This window comes from Oxyura jamaicensis, chromosome 4, assembly GCF_011077185.1.
Source record: "Oxyura jamaicensis isolate SHBP4307 breed ruddy duck chromosome 4, BPBGC_Ojam_1.0, whole genome shotgun sequence".
Taxonomy (NCBI): Eukaryota; Metazoa; Chordata; class Aves; order Anseriformes; family Anatidae; genus Oxyura; species Oxyura jamaicensis.
The window spans coordinates 73,043,123-73,061,747 of NC_048896.1; the positions used below are offsets into that span (position 1 = coordinate 73,043,123).

The 18,625-nt window shown below is 40.0% G+C and overlaps 1 protein-coding gene across 9 annotated transcripts in view; it reads right to left on the minus strand.

The window, feature by feature from the left end:
• Positions 1 to 18,625, minus strand: part of TBC1D1 (TBC1 domain family member 1) — a 111,204-nt gene that overhangs the window by 16,698 nt on the left and 75,881 nt on the right. For all 9 annotated transcript variants that reach the window (XM_035323540.1, XM_035323544.1, XM_035323542.1 and 6 more), the window contains 3 exons: positions 7,952 to 8,137; positions 4,947 to 5,108; positions 1,932 to 2,090 (listed from right to left, as the gene is read on the minus strand). In XM_035323540.1, coding sequence (XP_035179431.1) covers positions 1,932 to 2,090; positions 4,947 to 5,108; positions 7,952 to 8,137 — 507 coding nt within the window. The remainder of the gene's footprint in view (positions 1 to 1,931; positions 2,091 to 4,946; positions 5,109 to 7,951; positions 8,138 to 18,625) is intronic.

Below are 18,625 nucleotides of genomic sequence, written 5' to 3' on the forward strand. Positions count from 1 at the left end.
GAGGAGCAGCCATGTGCAGCATGCTGCCTGGGGGCTGAACCACAAAGAAAAGGGAGCAGCCTTTGTGAGGGAAGGAGAGGATGCCAAAAGACTTCGTGAGATCTATGAAACAAATGGCCAACTCATGGCTTCTGAAGTGGAGGGTGGAGGAGTTACTGCTACTGATACAGACCTTAAGAGAACTGTGTGGGAGCAACAGCAACCGGTAACAATGTTTAACAGTGATCCATGTCATACAGAACAAACCGATTTTTGGTGTTCCTGTGTTTGGTGATCTTAGCCTACCCTTGGCTAGAGTCAATCAATGAAAACAATTTTACAAAAAGGAACCCCAAGTGATAAAGGAAGACGAACAGGAAATGTAGAAGGAAAAGTTAAGCATGGCATGGTTTTTCTGAGGTACACGAGAACTGCTCTTTTACGATTATTTTCAGCAGCCTTTTCTGCTCCTACCTACTGGACACAATCCTTTCACTGCATTTATTTTTCCTTTCTTGTGTTTCTTCCTAATATTAGAAACGATTTTATAAGCATTGAACAATAAATGTAAGGAAAAAGGGAAAACTAATTAAGAAGACCAAAAGCCTGTCTGAAGCCCACCTAGCTGCCTGCAAATGCACGCTTACAGCCCAGAAAGCCAGCTGTATCCTAGGCTGCATCAAAAGCAGCATGGCCAGCAGGGTGAGGGACATGATTCTCCCCCTCTGCTCTGCTTTTGTGAGACCCCACCCGGAGCCCTGCATTCAGCTCTGGGCCCCCCAGCACAAGAAAGACATGGACCTGTTGGAGCAAGTCCAGAGGATGGCCAGAAAGATGATCAAGGGGCTGGAGCACCTCTCCTACAATGACAGCTGAAAGAGCTGGGGTTGTTCAGCTTGGAGAACAGAAGGCTCTGGGGAGACCTTACGGTGTCCTTCTAATATCTAAAGGGGGCCTACAGAAAAGCTGGGCAGGGACTCTTTGTCAGGGGGTATAACAATGGGACAAGGAGTAACGGCTTTAAACTAAATAAAAAGGGTAGATTTACACTAGACATTAGGAAGAAATTCTTCACTCAGAGGGTGGTGAGGCACTGGCATAGATTGCCCAGAGAAGCTGTGGATGCCCCATACCTGAAGGTGTTCAAGGCCAGGCTGGATGGGGCTTTGAGCAACCTGTGGGAGGTGTCCGTGCCCATGGCAGAGGAGTGGAAAGAGATTATCTTTACAGGCCCTTCCAATGCAAACCATTCTATGATTCTATAACAGATGCTTCAAAAATTCAAGAGCCTTGGTTTCTAATCTCTACTGTACTCAGTGGAATTTAGCAGATGTGCCTCCACAGAGCAACTCTCTGTCCTAAATTAGGAGTCAGCTACTGCTTACAATTAGGCAGAATACCCTGCTGAGAATTGACTTAAAAAAGAGCTATTGAGCTGTTCATATCTGTTTTAATAGAAGTAAAAATACCATGTACTAGCTACCCTTTTAAACCCGCGTCCCCCCCCCCCCCCCACCTCCTTCTCCCCAAAAAAACCTTCTGCAACATTTCAAGCAAAGGTGTTTAGGAAGATAGCAAAACACTGGACATCAGGAATAAATAGCACCTGTTACTCAACCAACTGCACTTAAATATTGACTTATTTTCTTGACAATTTGTATTCCACTGATCTGTGGGGTTCACCATTGATATCTGAAACACAGATGCATTAGAGATGGATCTAGCAGCCTCTAATTACCACATGTTGCAAAGGACCTTTGTGCTTGAAGTGGAGATTTTACATTTTCTTTGTCGTGCCAAGTAATAGTTCTCACACCAGACCAGAAGCAGTTTTTACTAACAACCTATTATTACATGTTGAGATGCTTTTTAATGTGTTACTTTCTTTTACTTATTTCTTTTCTGGAGATCTTAAAACCCTTATTTTAATTTCACAACATTACTGTACTTACCTAGGTCAATAAGTATTGCATGTTGCTGGGAAGTTAGTTGTTTCAGGAGTTCTTTATAAGGTGTGTCCTTTGGTTGTTGTTTATTTGGAAAATGATGTTTAAGATGGTATTGCTCTGCTAGAAATTTCCAGATCTCCCCACGGTGGTGACGTGGTACTCCTGAGAGAAGAAGGTCATTAAAACAGTAAATTCCCACTCATACTGAGGGTTCAGCTACAGTTGAGCTAACAGGCTTCAGGAACTAAATATCTGTATCTTGTATCTAGATATGCAAGCAGATCCGTATCTGCTAGATATCTATCTGCTGCCTCCAGTAGACCATAGAAGCAGATCAAACTAATGTGCTTCTACTTCCTTCACCAATAAATGACACCAGCAACGTACCAGGACAGATTTAAGGTGGAAACAGGGTGCGTTTGCCCAAGTCTAAGGTTAGCAGCTACATTCAGTCTAAGAAGTACTAGAGGAAGCAGCACAAATTGTAATGCTGGTCTCTGACAAACTATATGCTTATCATCAATTTTCTATATTAAAATATATGATAAAGCTCTGCAATAAAAGTAATTAACATTTTCCCCAAATACAGCACTGACATTGCTGTTGGGAGTAAATTTCAGGAAGCTGGGATGCATATATACCCACGTATTAACAAGTACAAATGAGATGTGGTCTAGAGACTACAACAACAGCCATGCAATCAGGAAGCAAGTATTTAATTTCCAATTTTGCTATGGGCTTGCTGAATGACTGCTGCAAGTAAAAATGTATTAAAGCCTAAATTTCTTTCTCTGTATCAAGGGATGAAGCTACTTAACTATTTCACATATGTAACAGTAACCTCTATCTGCATGTATATGCAAAGCTCTGAAAGGAACAGAAAGGTTATCATTACATGCATACCTTATTCAGCACAAGATTGGCACTATTATACCATCTACACAAGAATTCAATATCCTATTTGGGCAAGTATTCTGTCTAACCCATGATATACTGGAACCAGGTATTACAGTTTGAAGTAAGCTATGGCTTTAAGTTTTTCAGAGGTTTGCTTTTTTATCCCCCTTTATATTTGTAACGTATGGATGTCTACAGCAATAGAAGAAATAAAAAATTAACTCAAGCATACATCTTGCATGAAAAGATAACAAAACAGCAATTTTACTCTCTCATATCAGCACAAAAGGATATGAATTTCTCTCTGCAATACTTATTTTTACTAGACTGTTGTAACTCAGACAACTACTTTCCCATGAAATGCTAGTAGATCTGTATGGTATTTGAATCCAAACCACAAGTATATTTAGAGCGTGTGTCTGTAAATTACTTTAGGGACCTTAACCTTGATTATTGACAGTCTCCAACATGAAGCAGTGGGGGAAAGTGCCTCTTCAGATACACATATAAAGTCCTGTTAACCTCAGTGAGGTTGAATGTCTCACATAGGGTAGGATTGGCTTAATAGAACACATCTACAGATGCAAAATTACAAGTGAATTAAAGTTCCCTTAAGAGAAATAGTCCCATATTGAGTTCATCTCTGGACGCTGCATTGTACATGTAAATGAAATATGCATTATACTTAAACAGCTACTATAGTATATGTTATGGGTCAATACTACATATTTACTATCCTAATTTAAGACCCATGCCTACTGAATCTTGCACTTCTTGCTTATTTGCCTTGCTTACTCAAGTTATTTTTAACAGTTTTGATCTAACCTAGAACTTGTTCAGTTGAATTTAAATGCATTTTTCTTTTCTGCATTTATATGAAATTTGACATCACTCTAAAAATTTAGTTTTGCCACAATTAGGCTCTATAGAGATGTTTGTAGCATTAAGGTCTATGGATTATTTACCCATCTGCTGGCTACTTGTATCTGTTTATTAGTAGCAATCCATTAAGCAGGGATTTATTTACTTATTTTGCATCACTTCAAGTTTAAGTGCTAGTTTGAACACCAACGCAGGCCAGCATCACTGGACTATCAACAGAAATCACGTTTTTCTCATGTTCATGTAGTGACTGGACAGAGCCCTTTATCTATATGAAAGGAAGGACACCCGTGGTGATGACTTTTTTGTACTCTGCAGATATCTGTGCTTGGGATATGTGATACTGTTAGAAAAGTGGAGCTACCCAGTCATTACAAATGGACAATTTGGTGCAACTTGCTTGGATAACAGCATATAGGTAGGCTCAGGATTTACAATATTAAACAGCATCTGCTAGCAGTGAATTCTTGACACTTCCTTTACACATTGAAAAACTTTGGATAGAACTACAGAAAGCTCCTTGAAAACGCTGTCTTCAACATGAGCTACATACAGCACTGAGCATACAGCCTTCAGGTCCAACCATGGCATAAATGACATTGAGCAATAATCCAATTTTTTAGAATATTTAAAAAACTTCCTTAGGTTATATTTATTTTGATGCAACGAAGATGAGGGCCGCTCATTCAGCCCTGCATTTCCAAAGAAGACTGTCAGTGGTGTCTGGAGGCACATGCTTTGCTCATCTCAGGAAAAAAAAAAAAAAAAAGCAGTTCTAGAGAGATAGCAATGTTTAGTGTTTGTGTGTCCGTGTACTAGCCAGGCTGGAACAGAATTTCCAGAACTTCCAGTGCACACAGCTTCTTCCCATTCTTTACATGGTCATGTCTTTGGCATTATTCAGACTTATTTCTTTAATTACAACTTTGTTTATAAAATCAGGTTGCAACTATTATGATCCACAGAGGTACTACACACCATTCCCATAAGCAAAGTTTATGTTAAAAAAAGAGAACACCAAGTATTTTAACCCCATTAATACAACTGCAGCTAATGCTGAAAGGGAAAGTTATGTGCATACAAATAACCACGAAGATACCAAACATTGTTCCTCGTGTAGTCAGCAACCTGAGAAACAACTCCAGCAAGAACCTGGGTATAAGGAGTAGTTAAAGAGTCACCCTATTCCTTTTCAATTTACGCACACTTCAACAACTCAAAATAACAAAAAGTGCTTACCTTGCCCAACAGCAGAGTGTATTTTTTCCACATCAAATTTAATCTTTGACCTTCCAGGTGTACTCAACATTTTTTCCCAAATCAGAGTCACATCTTTTAAGCACGGTGTGATTTCTTCATAGTCAAGTTTCAGGCGTCTGTTCTGCAAATTGTTTTCTGAAGCTGGGAAATGATATGATGAATGCACCAGTTAATACTGTTTAATATTTGTAAAATGGGTTAATCTAACTTAGAACTTCATCATGCAAACAATGATCCTGAAATCTGCCAAAAATTGAAGCCAATTAACTCTGAAACATTAAGTGTAAAAATTGGTGTAATTGTGGCATGGGTTTTTGTTGGTGGTGATTTTTGGTGTTGTTGTTTGGTTGTTTATTTTAAGATATTACATGCAGCTACATCCATTAACGGTGTTTGGCCTCTTAAATAAAGCTCCTTACAGCTAGGCAATTCTTAAATCTAAAGGAACAGGAGAGACAATGACTCACAAATAAAAACCAAGATTTTCCTATCAGGATATATCCATTTCCAACTCTTAGAAAAATTAGTGAACCAGACTTGCACCAAATAAAATCACAAAAACAAAGTTGCATCTACTTATTATGCCACTTTATAGTCCACATAAAAACATTATAGTCCTGGCAAAACATTTACGTGCTGTTTCTGTTTTGTTTGTTTGTTTTCATGGATAAAGTGTGAAAGCGTACCTGGGAAACTTGCAGTTTTTCCCTTCAATTGCCTGCCTGAAGTAGAAATAATTATTTTGAAAACAGTTAAAAATCACCTGAAATGTACAAGGGCCATAACCAGAACAATGTGATTACAAGCAGTGAAGGCTGTATTATAGCTGTGTGCCCACACTGAAAGTGACAGTGTATCTAAACCATATAGTGCAGTTAATGCATTCACATTTTCTTTAGGTAAAATGCAACATTTATATATTAGAATATTAAGAAGTCTTAAACTTGGGTATGAAGATAACTTAAAAATTGCATTTAACTTTCAGTTCACATGAAAACAAACTCAGAGAAATCTTTCAATTTTTTGTCTTTTGCAAACCTGTTTTGTGGCGCTTGGCAACTGACAGCTTGATTCAGCCTTCTTGTATCATGTGCAGAAATGTGACAGAGTGACACACAAGGACTGATGATAGAATATGCTTTCACTAAAAAGCTTATTCAGATACTGACGATACTTAATTCGCAATATCACACTCAAGCCTTATCAGTAAAAATGCAACTGTACGTTTAATTTTAATACTTCGTTTAGTACTAAATAGCAGTACTCAGAGTTATTACTGCATGTGAAATTCTTACTTTTACTTCCCAGAGACAAAAGCATCAGAACAGGTGGCATGACATTGCAAAGCTGTACTCACTGCAGTGTAAAGATAACTAGCAATAGGACTAGAGGGAATGGCCTCAAGTTGTGCCAGGGGAGGTTTATGTTGGAAATGAGGAGACATTTCTTCTCAGAAAGAGCAGTCAGGCACTGGAATGGGGTGCCCAAGATGGTGGTGGAGTCACCGCTCCTGAGGGTGTTCAGGGAAAGGTTGGATGTGGTGCTTAGGGACATGGTTTAGTGGGTGACATTGGTAGTAGGGGGATGGTTGGGCCAGATAGTCTTGGAGGTCTTTTCCAACCTTAATGATTCTATGATCCTATGGTTTTGCAAGTACTGTCTCACTGGTTGAGTTGTTCATGCAGCAGCTACCTAGGACAACTTCTTTATTCCAAAGTGCACACTGCACACCTCAGGCCTTCGGGTATAAATCACTGCTGTCAGTACCTCTTTCTCCAGATGCTTCTCATAGCACCTAGCATTGTGTATTTGGCTCCCGTGGCCACGTTTTGTTGTACTAGCAATTTTGTACAACATGACTTAGCATTTTTTGGGAATGTGCCTGCCACCTCCGGGACTCTTAGGAAATTCAGGTGTCAGGTATTCTTCAGATAGCAGGGCCCAAACAGAGCTACACTACCAGCAGCAAATAGGTTACAGGTAGGGTAAGTGCTGTGGCGGAACATATCCCATGTCCAAGGGCAGCATTTTCTCCTACAGCCAGAAGTCTCAGCCCAAGTTTAAAAAGGATTTCACATTTGGTATACTGAACTTTTCACACTGCTGGGTCCTTACTCTCCACAGCTGTTCTTCATGGAAGACAATCCTTCCCCAAGTTTACACAAAGGCAAATAAGAATGGCCATTTTCATGCCAGGTACCCCACACCCAGGCAGCTACTCCCTTCCTGAACATCTAAAATCAGCCAGATAAACATTTCTGTCCTCCTAAGTCATATCCTCAAAGGAGCACCTCTCAAGGACAGTCACTTGTGATTCTGTATGCAGCTGCCACAATAGAATGGATATTGTTAATGCCCCGCATTTTGACTTTACGTGTCAAAACAGCCACCATGACAGACTTGCAGGAAGCATTTGGACACAGAAAAATTTGCGTTAAGAACCACTGCAAATTCAGGTTTCTCACGTTCCTTCTCATCATACTTCAGACTGGTCTAAGTCATTGCTACCTCATACAAAGCTCGCTTGCACAGTGCATGTACTACTGCAGGCACCCATAGGCTGAAGTCCACAGCCAGCTCCTTAAGAACTTCAGCTCCAAAACTGGCTAAGCAGAACAGTGCAGTGATCAATGCTTACACAAAGGCCTATGCACGGAAATGTAGAAAACAAGTTCATGACAGTGACTGTGCTAAATTCCTTATTATCACTTCTACGCGCCAGACTAAAACACTTCAGTCACTGTATACTAAAAGAGTAGCAATTAAGATGAAGTAAACAAATTATAAGGTTAAGTACTTACAATAAATAAATCGTAAATCATTACCTACCATAACGAGAGCTGAGGGAGATGCTGCTAAACTGATATACCTGTATGTCCCTAACACATTTCATTAAGGTTTGGTGCAATCCACTGCCAAGGCCACAGAGCAAACCGAGATCTGAACTTGTACCACCGTAGTGTGTAACAAAGAGCTTCACCAACCTTGTAATTTCTGGTTTTCTTTCTCCATTCTGAGAAGCAGTATCTGCTGAATAATGGCTTTCTTCCACAACTCACGAAGCTCACGGGGTGTCCGTTTCCTTTCTTCCTTCACAGGACCAAAGGGGCCATCTTCACACACTGGTTCCAATGGGGATCTGGGTGGAAGTTCTCCCAGTTCAGAGTAATCTTTGGAAGAGAGAAGCTGTTGTGAACTACTTAGACTTCATGAACAGGTGAACGAAGAGACACATTTTCAAAGATTACATATATAACTATATATCTGTATACATATTTTTATATATATACACATACTTAGAAACACACACACAGGAGGCAGCAATACCAAGCAAGATTTCCCAGATGACAATTTCAAGTACATTTACTTTATTATTATTATTATTATTCTGAATAAGAATCATATGGGCCAAAGCCTGGACATTATTTTTTTTTAAAAAACTTTGTGTCATATGCCAACACCATCATTTTCTAATTACAGCTTTACAAGACAGAAATAAAAGGGAAAAGGCAAGTCTGAAAAACTGTAGATATACAACCCACAGTTGAAAACAGGTATGATTCAAATAGCATGTAAAATGAAATATAGCACTCACTTAATTTAAAAAATAATCTCTAAACTGTGCTTGACAAAGAAAGCACACACCCTTAGCTACACACACACAACACCGACTAAGGCCATACAATGGGATAAATTACCTGTTCTTAAAGTCAACATTCAGAAAGGGAGATAAACACTTAAGACACCTTTGTTCTTACTTCTAATTTTTAACCACATCACAACCTTCTACACTTTTTCTTTTGGCTTCAATTGGTCTACCACAAAATGCATCTTTTTGACAGGAACACGAGGTAATTCTAAAAAGACTGATATCATTACAAAAGAAAGAGATCCTTAAATATATCTCATACAAATTGAGAAACCTTTTCTTCTTAGGGAAAGGGTAAACAACATGGTTTTTAATCAAGTCCTCAACATAAGAAGCATAAGTTCTTATACTTTGCCTTCTTAATGCCTGATGTAGTATCACTTAATTCTATCATTGTTTTATATAGCTTTTCTGAAGGTTCAATAGTCTTTGATACACTTAGAAGAAAAATTACTTAATTTACCACCTTTAAAATGAATGATCAAACAAAACCACCCCCCTCTTTCTAGTGAACTCCAAATGGAAATTCATCACAGCAGCATTTCTCCCTTACTAAACAGAATGGCTGAGGAACATCTCCCTGAGGAGAAGCTGACCAGTTACGCAAGCAAGAAAATGCTTTAAAATCAGTGTAACTAGAACTATTCCCCACTCTCCTGACAAAGACAAGTCCATCTGTGCATGTTCCTGGAGAAGAAGCACTCCTGAAACAATCATTCTGCGTGGTAGCTCGGTGGTCCATTTCTTTATCACTGGCTAGCATCGTGGTAAGTATTTCAAATCAAACACAAATACATACACAAATGATCACATCTCTACAAACTAACAAAACAGAAGGGCTTTTATCCCTTTAAATGCTGCTCAGAAAGCTACCATGTGTTGACTCACATGGTTCATACGCAGCTATTCTTTTCTTGTTTGTTTGAAGGCAGTCACACAACTGAACTGATGGCTAAATATGAATGGAAATGTTCACAGCTGTTGGCTTCTGGTTTTCTACGCTTTGCCACTGTCTGTTTTTTCCTCTTGAAGAGTTGGAGAGGAATAGGGTGGGTCCAAATATCACCTGTTTCCTTATACAACATTTGTTTGTGCGTTACCACGGAAGTACTGAATTCAAGTACCAAAATACATATAAAAATAAATGCAACCTCTTTGGCTAGCAGGCATAATTTAAACATATATCCAAAGTCTGAGTTTACAGAAGTGTGGACACCTGGACTTCGGGCATCTATAGCATTTCATTGAACAATGGGCTTCATGGGATGGTGAACTAAGCAAAGGACAAATATTTGACTCTTTAACGGCAACCACCATGTGTCACAAAGAAGTAGGAAGCACTGACACGTATGCATTCAGAAATACAGCTGATTATTATCAATGCAATGAAGAAATTACATCAGATCATTTAAAATAAACTGGGAAACATTCATTTCACTTTTTCTTTACAGGTAAATGAAAAGATGTCCCTACTCAAAGACTTGCAACTGTCAAAGAGCTTTAGGTAAATGTCATCAGGTAGAGAAGGATCAGTCACCTGGTAATTCTCAACTTGCCTTGAGAATCAAAAGAAAATTATTTTGATTTGTTGCTTTTGTGATGGTATAGCATATACATCAATGTTCTGTACATTTTTATGTTGAATGACTGTAGTGACTTCATATAGTAGGTTTCATCCCTTTTCCATGTATATTAAGTATTATTGTAAGAGAAAGGCTCTTAGTGATAATACTAGCAGAACTAGCTTCGTTTCCGTTAACAGATGGGGAACTTGGAGAAAAAAAACAACTTTCCATCTTTAAGTAAAATCTTTCATTTTCTTTAAGACAGCACTGCATGCAAATAGCAACATTGCCTTAAGAAAAATGGTCAACAAACATTAGTGTAAAAAGTAAAAGTGATATAGACAGGAACATCCTTATCCACTACGCTCTGTCTGTAATCTATTCACTTGGTACATTCTCAGAACATCCAGTAAGATGCATGTACATCTTGGGGGGAACAAATCTCCCCTGACCCTCCTCATCCTCTCAGTGGTTTATGGATCTCAGGTATGTATTCTGGTTTTATATGTGTATATATGCACACGTAATGTGTTAGAAATTATCAAACAATCTACACAGACGGCTTATGGGTACCCACTTAAGGAAAAAACAACAAAAAAACAGGCTGTGAAAACACATGCAAAGAAATGAATTAAATACATCCACATGTTGTTTTCCTAAAGCAAGAATGACCCAAACATTCTCCTGTTAATGTATACCTTCTACTCTGTCAGTGCAAATTTTGTTGATTGTTCTCCAAGGACCAACTTAATAAGAGATCACCTTCTGCTTTATTGGAGATGTCATTCAGTTCTAGCCCTCCAGTGATCAACCTTACTGTAGCAACACTTTTAACCACTGCAGAGCATTAACCACTCGGGAGCATGGTCCTGATTCCATTTAGGATGGAAAATTCTCATCTGTTACCAACTAACCTTTAGTGAAGACACTAAAATAAATTTATCTCACAGAAGTTAAGGCTATAAAACAAAAAAAAAAAGAACAGAAAAATTATAAAATTCTACAAGCTGAAAAATTATCATTATCAACCCTACCTCTAATTCCTCTGTGGAAGAGTCGTAGGTTTGGTTTTGCCTTCCAACTGGCAGCTCCTTTTCTATCTTTTCTTTCTTTCTTCTTATCACTTGTGGACATTTAACAGAAAGTCTGAAGTCCACTCTGATAAAGCGCTACACATTCACAACCTGCCTTCCCTCCCATCACCATCCTGGCATGTGCCAGGATGTATAGAAACAAAAATGAACCAGTTTAACTGCTCAGGTGGCTTGTTAAGTTTGCAGAGTTGCGTCAGCTGTTTGGCTGGCAAAGGCAGGGAGGTGGAATGGGCAGGTGAGCCCTCAAAGCAAAGTATAAAATAACGCACATTTGGTAAATCAACACTAATCCACGTCCATGAACATAGAACAGAGCCATCAGCAGATGTGCCATCCAGCTTTCACATACAGAAGAGACCAGAGAAGAAATACTGTAACAAGAAACTGATATTTCATTGTTACGCACAAATGATCTGGAGGACAGCAGAGAAAGCAAAGACAAGCAGTAGAACTACTGAACTGAACATAACTGGGAGCGTACGTTCCACTGAATCAAACTGCCCTGTGTTAAAACCCAAGTCACTGCAGCTTCCAAACCTTGTATTAGATTAGTAGGTGCACTTAAGGACACTAAGTGTGTCAGCACACGCAGAAAGACTGCTTCCCTGTTCAACTGCCAACCCTGTTGGCTCTTGCTGACCCCTAGTCCATGTTTGACCTGTACTTCTTTCAAATATATTGCACCCCTCACTGCAGCTCCATTTAAAATTCTGCCTCCATACATGCTACTTCTGCAGGCCTACCATACTTCAGCAATCCAGGTTCAGGACTGGGCAAGTTGACTTGCTAACTATTATTGCATCTTATCAACACAGAAGTTATTTTCCATAGGAACTCCATATTACTTTTCTGCACCATGCACCTCTTCAAGTCTGTGGGTCCAAACTGAGTATTCCTTGAGAAAGAGTGTATTTCACCGGGAAGGCCACAAGCAGTCCTGTGCTGGTAAGAACTTGCTGCAAGGTAAAGAGCTATGGGTGAAACTGCCCATGGAAATGTACAAATGAAGTGGTGCATCCAAACTTATGGCAGAAGTACTGCTTTGATGCTCCCACCTCCCACAGCACCCAAGAAAGAACAAGCTGAGAGCAGGCCAATACTAAGAATGGACTGAGAAGGCATTTGTACAGCAAAGCCATTTATTTGTACCCAACTCTTTGGCTTTGTGTGGCAGTGCTTCAGTCCTAAGATGCAGAGTAGCCCTACGCTCCAAAAGGATCAACACATGTATTACACAAAACTATCGGGTGCATGCATTATACACAAAACAAAGGAGAAAAGGTTATAGGAAAGTTTATTGCTGCCAAGGACCACACTAAGGAAAGGTTGTAAATGAAAAGCTAGTGGATGACTGCAGCAGTCATTTGAAAGGCCAATATTTGATTACTTGGGTAGAGATTTAAACGGGAAATTCCATCAGCTCCAGAAGGAGCTACAATAACACAAATTCATGTTCTCTTTCTATAGGAGGACATTAAAGCATCCCAACAGCGAATTATCAGAATACTGCCTTAAGCCTTATTTTTTGAGAGTTAATTTGCAATTGGCTAATTTTAATTGATGAATAGTTTCTTATTCAACCAATCTCAGTACTAAACGAGGCTTTGCAAAAACAAGAAGAAAAAAAAATGAAACCCACTAAGAGAAACCACACAGTCAAAAACAATAGAAGTGACAAACCCACCTAAAAGCCTAAATTTTCAAAACATTCTTTCACAAGCGCGTAGCCTAACCAACTTCAAATATCAGAAACAAGACTACAAGATTCATCTTTGAATAGGAGCTGCAACCCTTCACGTAGAAAATGGTTTTATTTTAGCATTTGTTTTTCGTTTTACATGAAGCTAAGAGGAGGTTCAAATATAAAGTGCTACTGCCATTTTCACTATGGAGTTATTTACACGTTACTATCTACGTGTGGTGTTTACCAGCCACATCCTCTCTCCAGGGTTAATGAGTCAGGTAAGATACCTCACTGAAAACGTGCATGGCAAAATCCCAGCTAAACATTTCATTTTTTTGTACCAGACTATTTTACTTTGTGGCATTTTAAGTATCACAAATTTCAGCTCACCAAACTTCAAAGAAGAGAATCTTCATAATCGCTTGAGTAGCATGGCCAGATGCCTCGCGTTACCGGAAAAGAATCACAAGCAGCAGCAAGTTCTTCTAGTCTCACATACAACTTCAGGGAATGACTGAGCAAGGAGTTGTTGAAAACTTGTGTATTTCAGTACAGTTGGTTAAAATCAGTTCTGAGAGATGGTTTAGAGTTTGATTTTTCAGTTACAGCTAAGTGCTTCTTCAAAAGTAATCACTATCTTCAAACCTCATCCCATTTATTAATATCATTAAACACTGAAAAATGAATGACTTGATACTCCAGCGGGCACAGAAGTCATTGCACATGATGTGTGGTACTGCTGATAGCCCAGCTCCTATTCTGCAAATCCAGATTATCAGCATATGTACATTCTGAAAGGGACATAACTGAGTGATCAATTCTAATAAACGGGATTTATTACAGCATTCACAGAATTTTTTGTTAGTTAATAATCATTTCTTTGCTAAAAAAAAAACACTTCAACAGCTTTGGAGAACACACTGCAAAGAATTTACACTGTAAAAATTCTAAGTACGTTCTAAGTCTAGAATGCTAAAATGAGATTCTACAGTATGTGCAATATTACTACAAAATGATTTTAAAAATACTTTTGCGTAAATAATGGAACACCTCACCAAAAGCAAATAAACAAATGGATAGGTGCTAACTACAACTTGTTTTAATAACAGTTCTTCACATCCACATTTTTATAGGAAGTTTTCTTCAGCACTTCTGATTTAACAGCCTGCTACTTCTGTCTACCAGAGACTGAAACCCAATTCCTTTTAATGAATGAATTAAGGTGTGCGTTGTTTCTTTTTCCTGTATGGAGATGCTTGTCCTTTCTGAAAGATCTTTGTGCAAGTCAAGTTTTCAAATACTACATAGTTTTTTTGGCTAAAGTTCCTTTTTTTTTTTTTTTTTTTTTTTTTTTCCTCCCGTGTACTGCTAAACAATACACAACATTTCATTCCCCCAAATTACTATTTCTTTCAACATGGAACTCCACCCCAATGCTCAGCCTAAAACAGATCACCCTTTCCCCAACCTAAAACTGACAGAGCTGTTATAAAAATCTTGCTAGCTACCTCCCACAGGAAGAAAGCTCGCTACAAGAGCCATTACTTTCCCACCGTATATTTCAGAGAACAATTCACACACCCTTTAAATCTAGCATTTGGCTTTACTCTGCTGGGAGCTTCTGACAGTCTGCAAAACAGTGTTCCCACTATGACCAATTCTGAATAGTTATTATGCAAAAACCATAGTGAAAGAAGTCCACTGCACTTGATTTGTAGATACTGAGTTCAAGTATGTAAATATAGTGCTGTTCTTCAGCAAGCTGAAGTTTCATGATCACTCTGCACTGGCTGAAGCACATACTGCCCCTGAGAAGGGCAAGAGCACCCACCCTCTGCTTCTAGACACATGCCCCTGCCATCCTCCTCGTGCCTGCCCTAATCCTTGTGTAATACTGTCGATGAGATTAGAAAACTGATCCCACAGAAAACTATTCACCTTTGAGCGAAACCCATACTTTGGCTGATTCAATTGATGGCCAAGTTGTTCCCTTCAGCACTTTACCCATAAGGAGAGCCCATTACAAAGTCTGACCTAGTGTCCTTCTTTGGCAAGGTGACCTGCTAAGTGGATGAGGGAAAGGCTGTGGATGTGGTTTACCTGGACTTTAGTAAAGCTTTTGGCACAGTTTCCCTTGTTATTCTCCTGGAGAAGCTGGCTGCTCGTGGCTTGGGTGGGTGTATGATTGCTGGGTGAAAACTGGCTGGATGGCCAGGCTCAGGAGTCCTAGCGAGTGGAGTTCAACCCAGTTGGTGCCTGGTCCCCAGTGGCGTTCACCAGGGCTCAGTACTGGGGACGGTTTTGTTCAGTATTTTATTGACATTCTGTATGAGGGGACTGAGCGCACCCTCACTGAGCTTGCAGACGACACCAAGCTGGGAGGCAGCGTCGATCTGCCCGGGGGCAGGAGGGCTCTGCGAGGGACCTGGACAGGCTGCGCCCATGGGCCACGTCCAGTCGCATGCCATTCAACAAGGCCAAGTGCCTGGTCCTGCACCTGGGTCACAGCAACCCCATGCGGCGGTACGGGCCTGGGGAAGAGTGGCTGGGAAGCTGCTGGGCAGAAATGGACTGAGGGGTGCTGGTCGGCAGCCAGCCAAACATGAGCCAGCAGTGGGCCTGGGGGGTCAGCAAGGCCCGTGGCATCCTGGCCTGCATCAGAAATAGTGTGGCCAGCAGGGAAAAGGATTGTCCTCTTGTGCAATCCCTTCCCTAAGGGGGAAGGGACTGCGGGACATGGTTTATTGATGGGATGCAGTAGGTCAGGCTGATGGTTGGACTTGGTCTTGAAGGTCTTTTTCAACCTTGATTAGCACAGCCACAGAATGCTAGTTCTGTTAGAGCGTCTCCACGTAATTATGAAAATCTGTGTGCAAGCAGGGTGAGGAGCTAAAAATCAAAGAACTGAAGACACACTTTTATAATTTAAAATGGTTAGGATAACGAGTGGGAGAGACAGAGTTAATTTTATGCATTCATTTACAAAAAACAGGCCAAAAAAAGTGTAGAAAAAGATTAATGAGCACCTCCTTTCAAAAGGAATATAGCACTGCATCAGATTATAGCACAATTGATTTTGTTAACGACCTGTGCTCCTCCTCTTCCATCCCCTCACTTTGTAAGATACAACACTCATTCTACTCACACAAATAAAAAATAAAGAGAAATATCGCAGCAAAAGGTACTGAGCTTGTATCCAGCTGGCAGAGAGAAACGCTGCCCCCCAGTGCTCCACACTGTCCACAGCAGCACAGCTACTTGGTCCTCTCCTCTCCAGCCTGGTCTGAGCTCTATGTTCAGGAGTTTTCCCTAATTCACACCTTTTTGGAAGCACTGAAGAAAAATTTTATTCACGAGAAACATTACTGTTCTGAAACTGTATTTTAGACCCTTTTCCAAGGACAAGTGGCTGGTTGAATAATTTTGCCATGTGTCAATTCTGACGAATAGAAAAAAATGAAAGCAAATCGTATCACTTAGATGTACAAACCCTTCTGACACTGACAAGAGGAGCATAAGAAGATTTCTGGGGCATGGCAAGGGGCAAACAGATGGAGAAGAGAGGTTGCACTGTAGCTTTCTGGAAAGCAATAACAATCTCCACAGGTCATTTTGCCTATGCAAAAAATTATTTCAAGATCCCTAAACTGGAAGTCAGCTGCCTCTTCAGGCTCACCAGAGGGTGAGCTGCTGGCAGGAGGCTGTGACAGGCTATCCTGCCAGGCAAACTGCGTGATGAGTCTCCTGTGTGCTTCATCATAAAACAGTACAGTCCCTCCAGCTTCAGTTCTGCCTTGGGGAGGTGGCAGGGGGACGGGACCCAGTTGTGAGCTTAGTTCCTTGCACTTTGCTTACACAAAGAAGTGTGTGAAAATAGCAGCATCCACTAGCAGGAGGTGGCTAGAGGAAGGGCATGCACATGGGTGTTCCTCCTCCAACAACCAGAAGTAATGGTTGCCTGTACCCAAGGCTTTCTGTTGTCTCAGAGTGCTCACCTTGGCTGAATGGGGCTGGATTGAGTCCAGTCATCAGGCAAGGCAGGAATCATGACTGGCAAGCAAAAAGGCATTTTAACATTTCTAGTATATGTGGTTGGTTTTGACTCTACTGATTTAGGACTGTTCTTCATTTCATTCCCAAACTAGTAAGAAATGAAAGGTTTCCTTCAAGCATAAGACAAGTGGTACATTTAAATAATTGGGCCTGGAAAACAACGTGCTCTCTGCCTCCTCAATGCAGCTATCAAGGCACAGCTAGCAAACATTCCTCTCTAGCTGAGCTACAGGAAACGAAAATTTAGCTCAATGAGCACCCAAACTACTAATGAACACCTCCTAAAGAAGTAAGGGGTCCAGAAGTGCAAGACAGTGGGACTTGGTGCAGTCGGCTTCATATGGGAACTCAGGACACTAGACATCTCTTTAGCTCAGTACCTCTTAAGATTAAGCTCAAAAATTCTATATAAGCTATTTATCAGTTGTTTGAGCTTTATTCTTAAGTTGTTTTTAGTAAACACACCTTCCTATCACACACAGTGGCAATGGACAGGATGCAACTTGAGGTTCAACTCCCGGCTTGTCTATACAAATAGGCTCACGTGTATAAAGCTTAAAGTTGTCTCTATTCCTTGTCACATCTTACATGTACACTTACTGATTAAAATCCAAAGACTTTACAGCAACAGAGCAGTCTCATTTGGTTGGCAGTGCCTGCCCACGCTTAGTCAACACAGCATGCAGTTCAGGCATGCTGGTACATTTAATGCTTAACACAAAGTTTAGTAAAGCAGTCTTTGCTAAGCCTGTAAAATTTTATCATCTCTGACTCAGAAATCTAAGACTCTTGGTTGGCTGACTTACTTTAAAAAAATAAATAAATCCCAGCCCTTCTTTCCTTAACTGCTCTCCTGTTCAGTACCCTGGAGTGGCGTGTGGGATACTGCATTTAACCAGAGAAATTGGTTAATGGAATGACTGCTTATAACAGGAAACACATGAATGCTGTCTTGCTTCCCTCTGCCTGATTACTTTTGAAATGCAACAAAAAAATGGCATCTTCAAAATCTTCCTTCTCCTCCATCCGTTTTGGTTGAAACTGACCTTTTGGTCATACATCAGCTGTTCATATAAAGATTTCTTCCAAAGGAGAACAGTAAAATGAGCAAGGAAACCTTAAAATTAAAATCAACTACAGGTAACTCTTGTCAAACTGAATGACTCTGCTTCATGTGTAGCTTCTCCTTAGCAAAGATGAAAGAAAAAGGAACAAGGTGCTGAATGATAGCTAGTTACAGTTTCTCTGGAACTACAGAGATTACTAAATTAACTGTGGTAGTGAGTTCCAATGTAAGATTGCCCATACAGAGTTCTCTTAAAGGCTACAGACTTGATCACGACTAAGCATTCTTTACTGCCAAAAATGTTCCAGGAGATACACAAAAATAACAAATACTTGTTAAAAAAATAAGTTTTCTCCCTCTGTTCATAAACTGAGTATGTACATTGGAACAAAAACAGAAAAAAACAAACAAACAAAGAAACCAACAAGAGTGAAGAAAAAGGCCAGTTATTTTAGATTGTTCCTCCTATTGATAGCACTTCCTGATTTCCTTTTTGGCCACACTTTTTTTCTCCAACTGTTCTGCTTATCCAGCTGTAGGTCGTTAA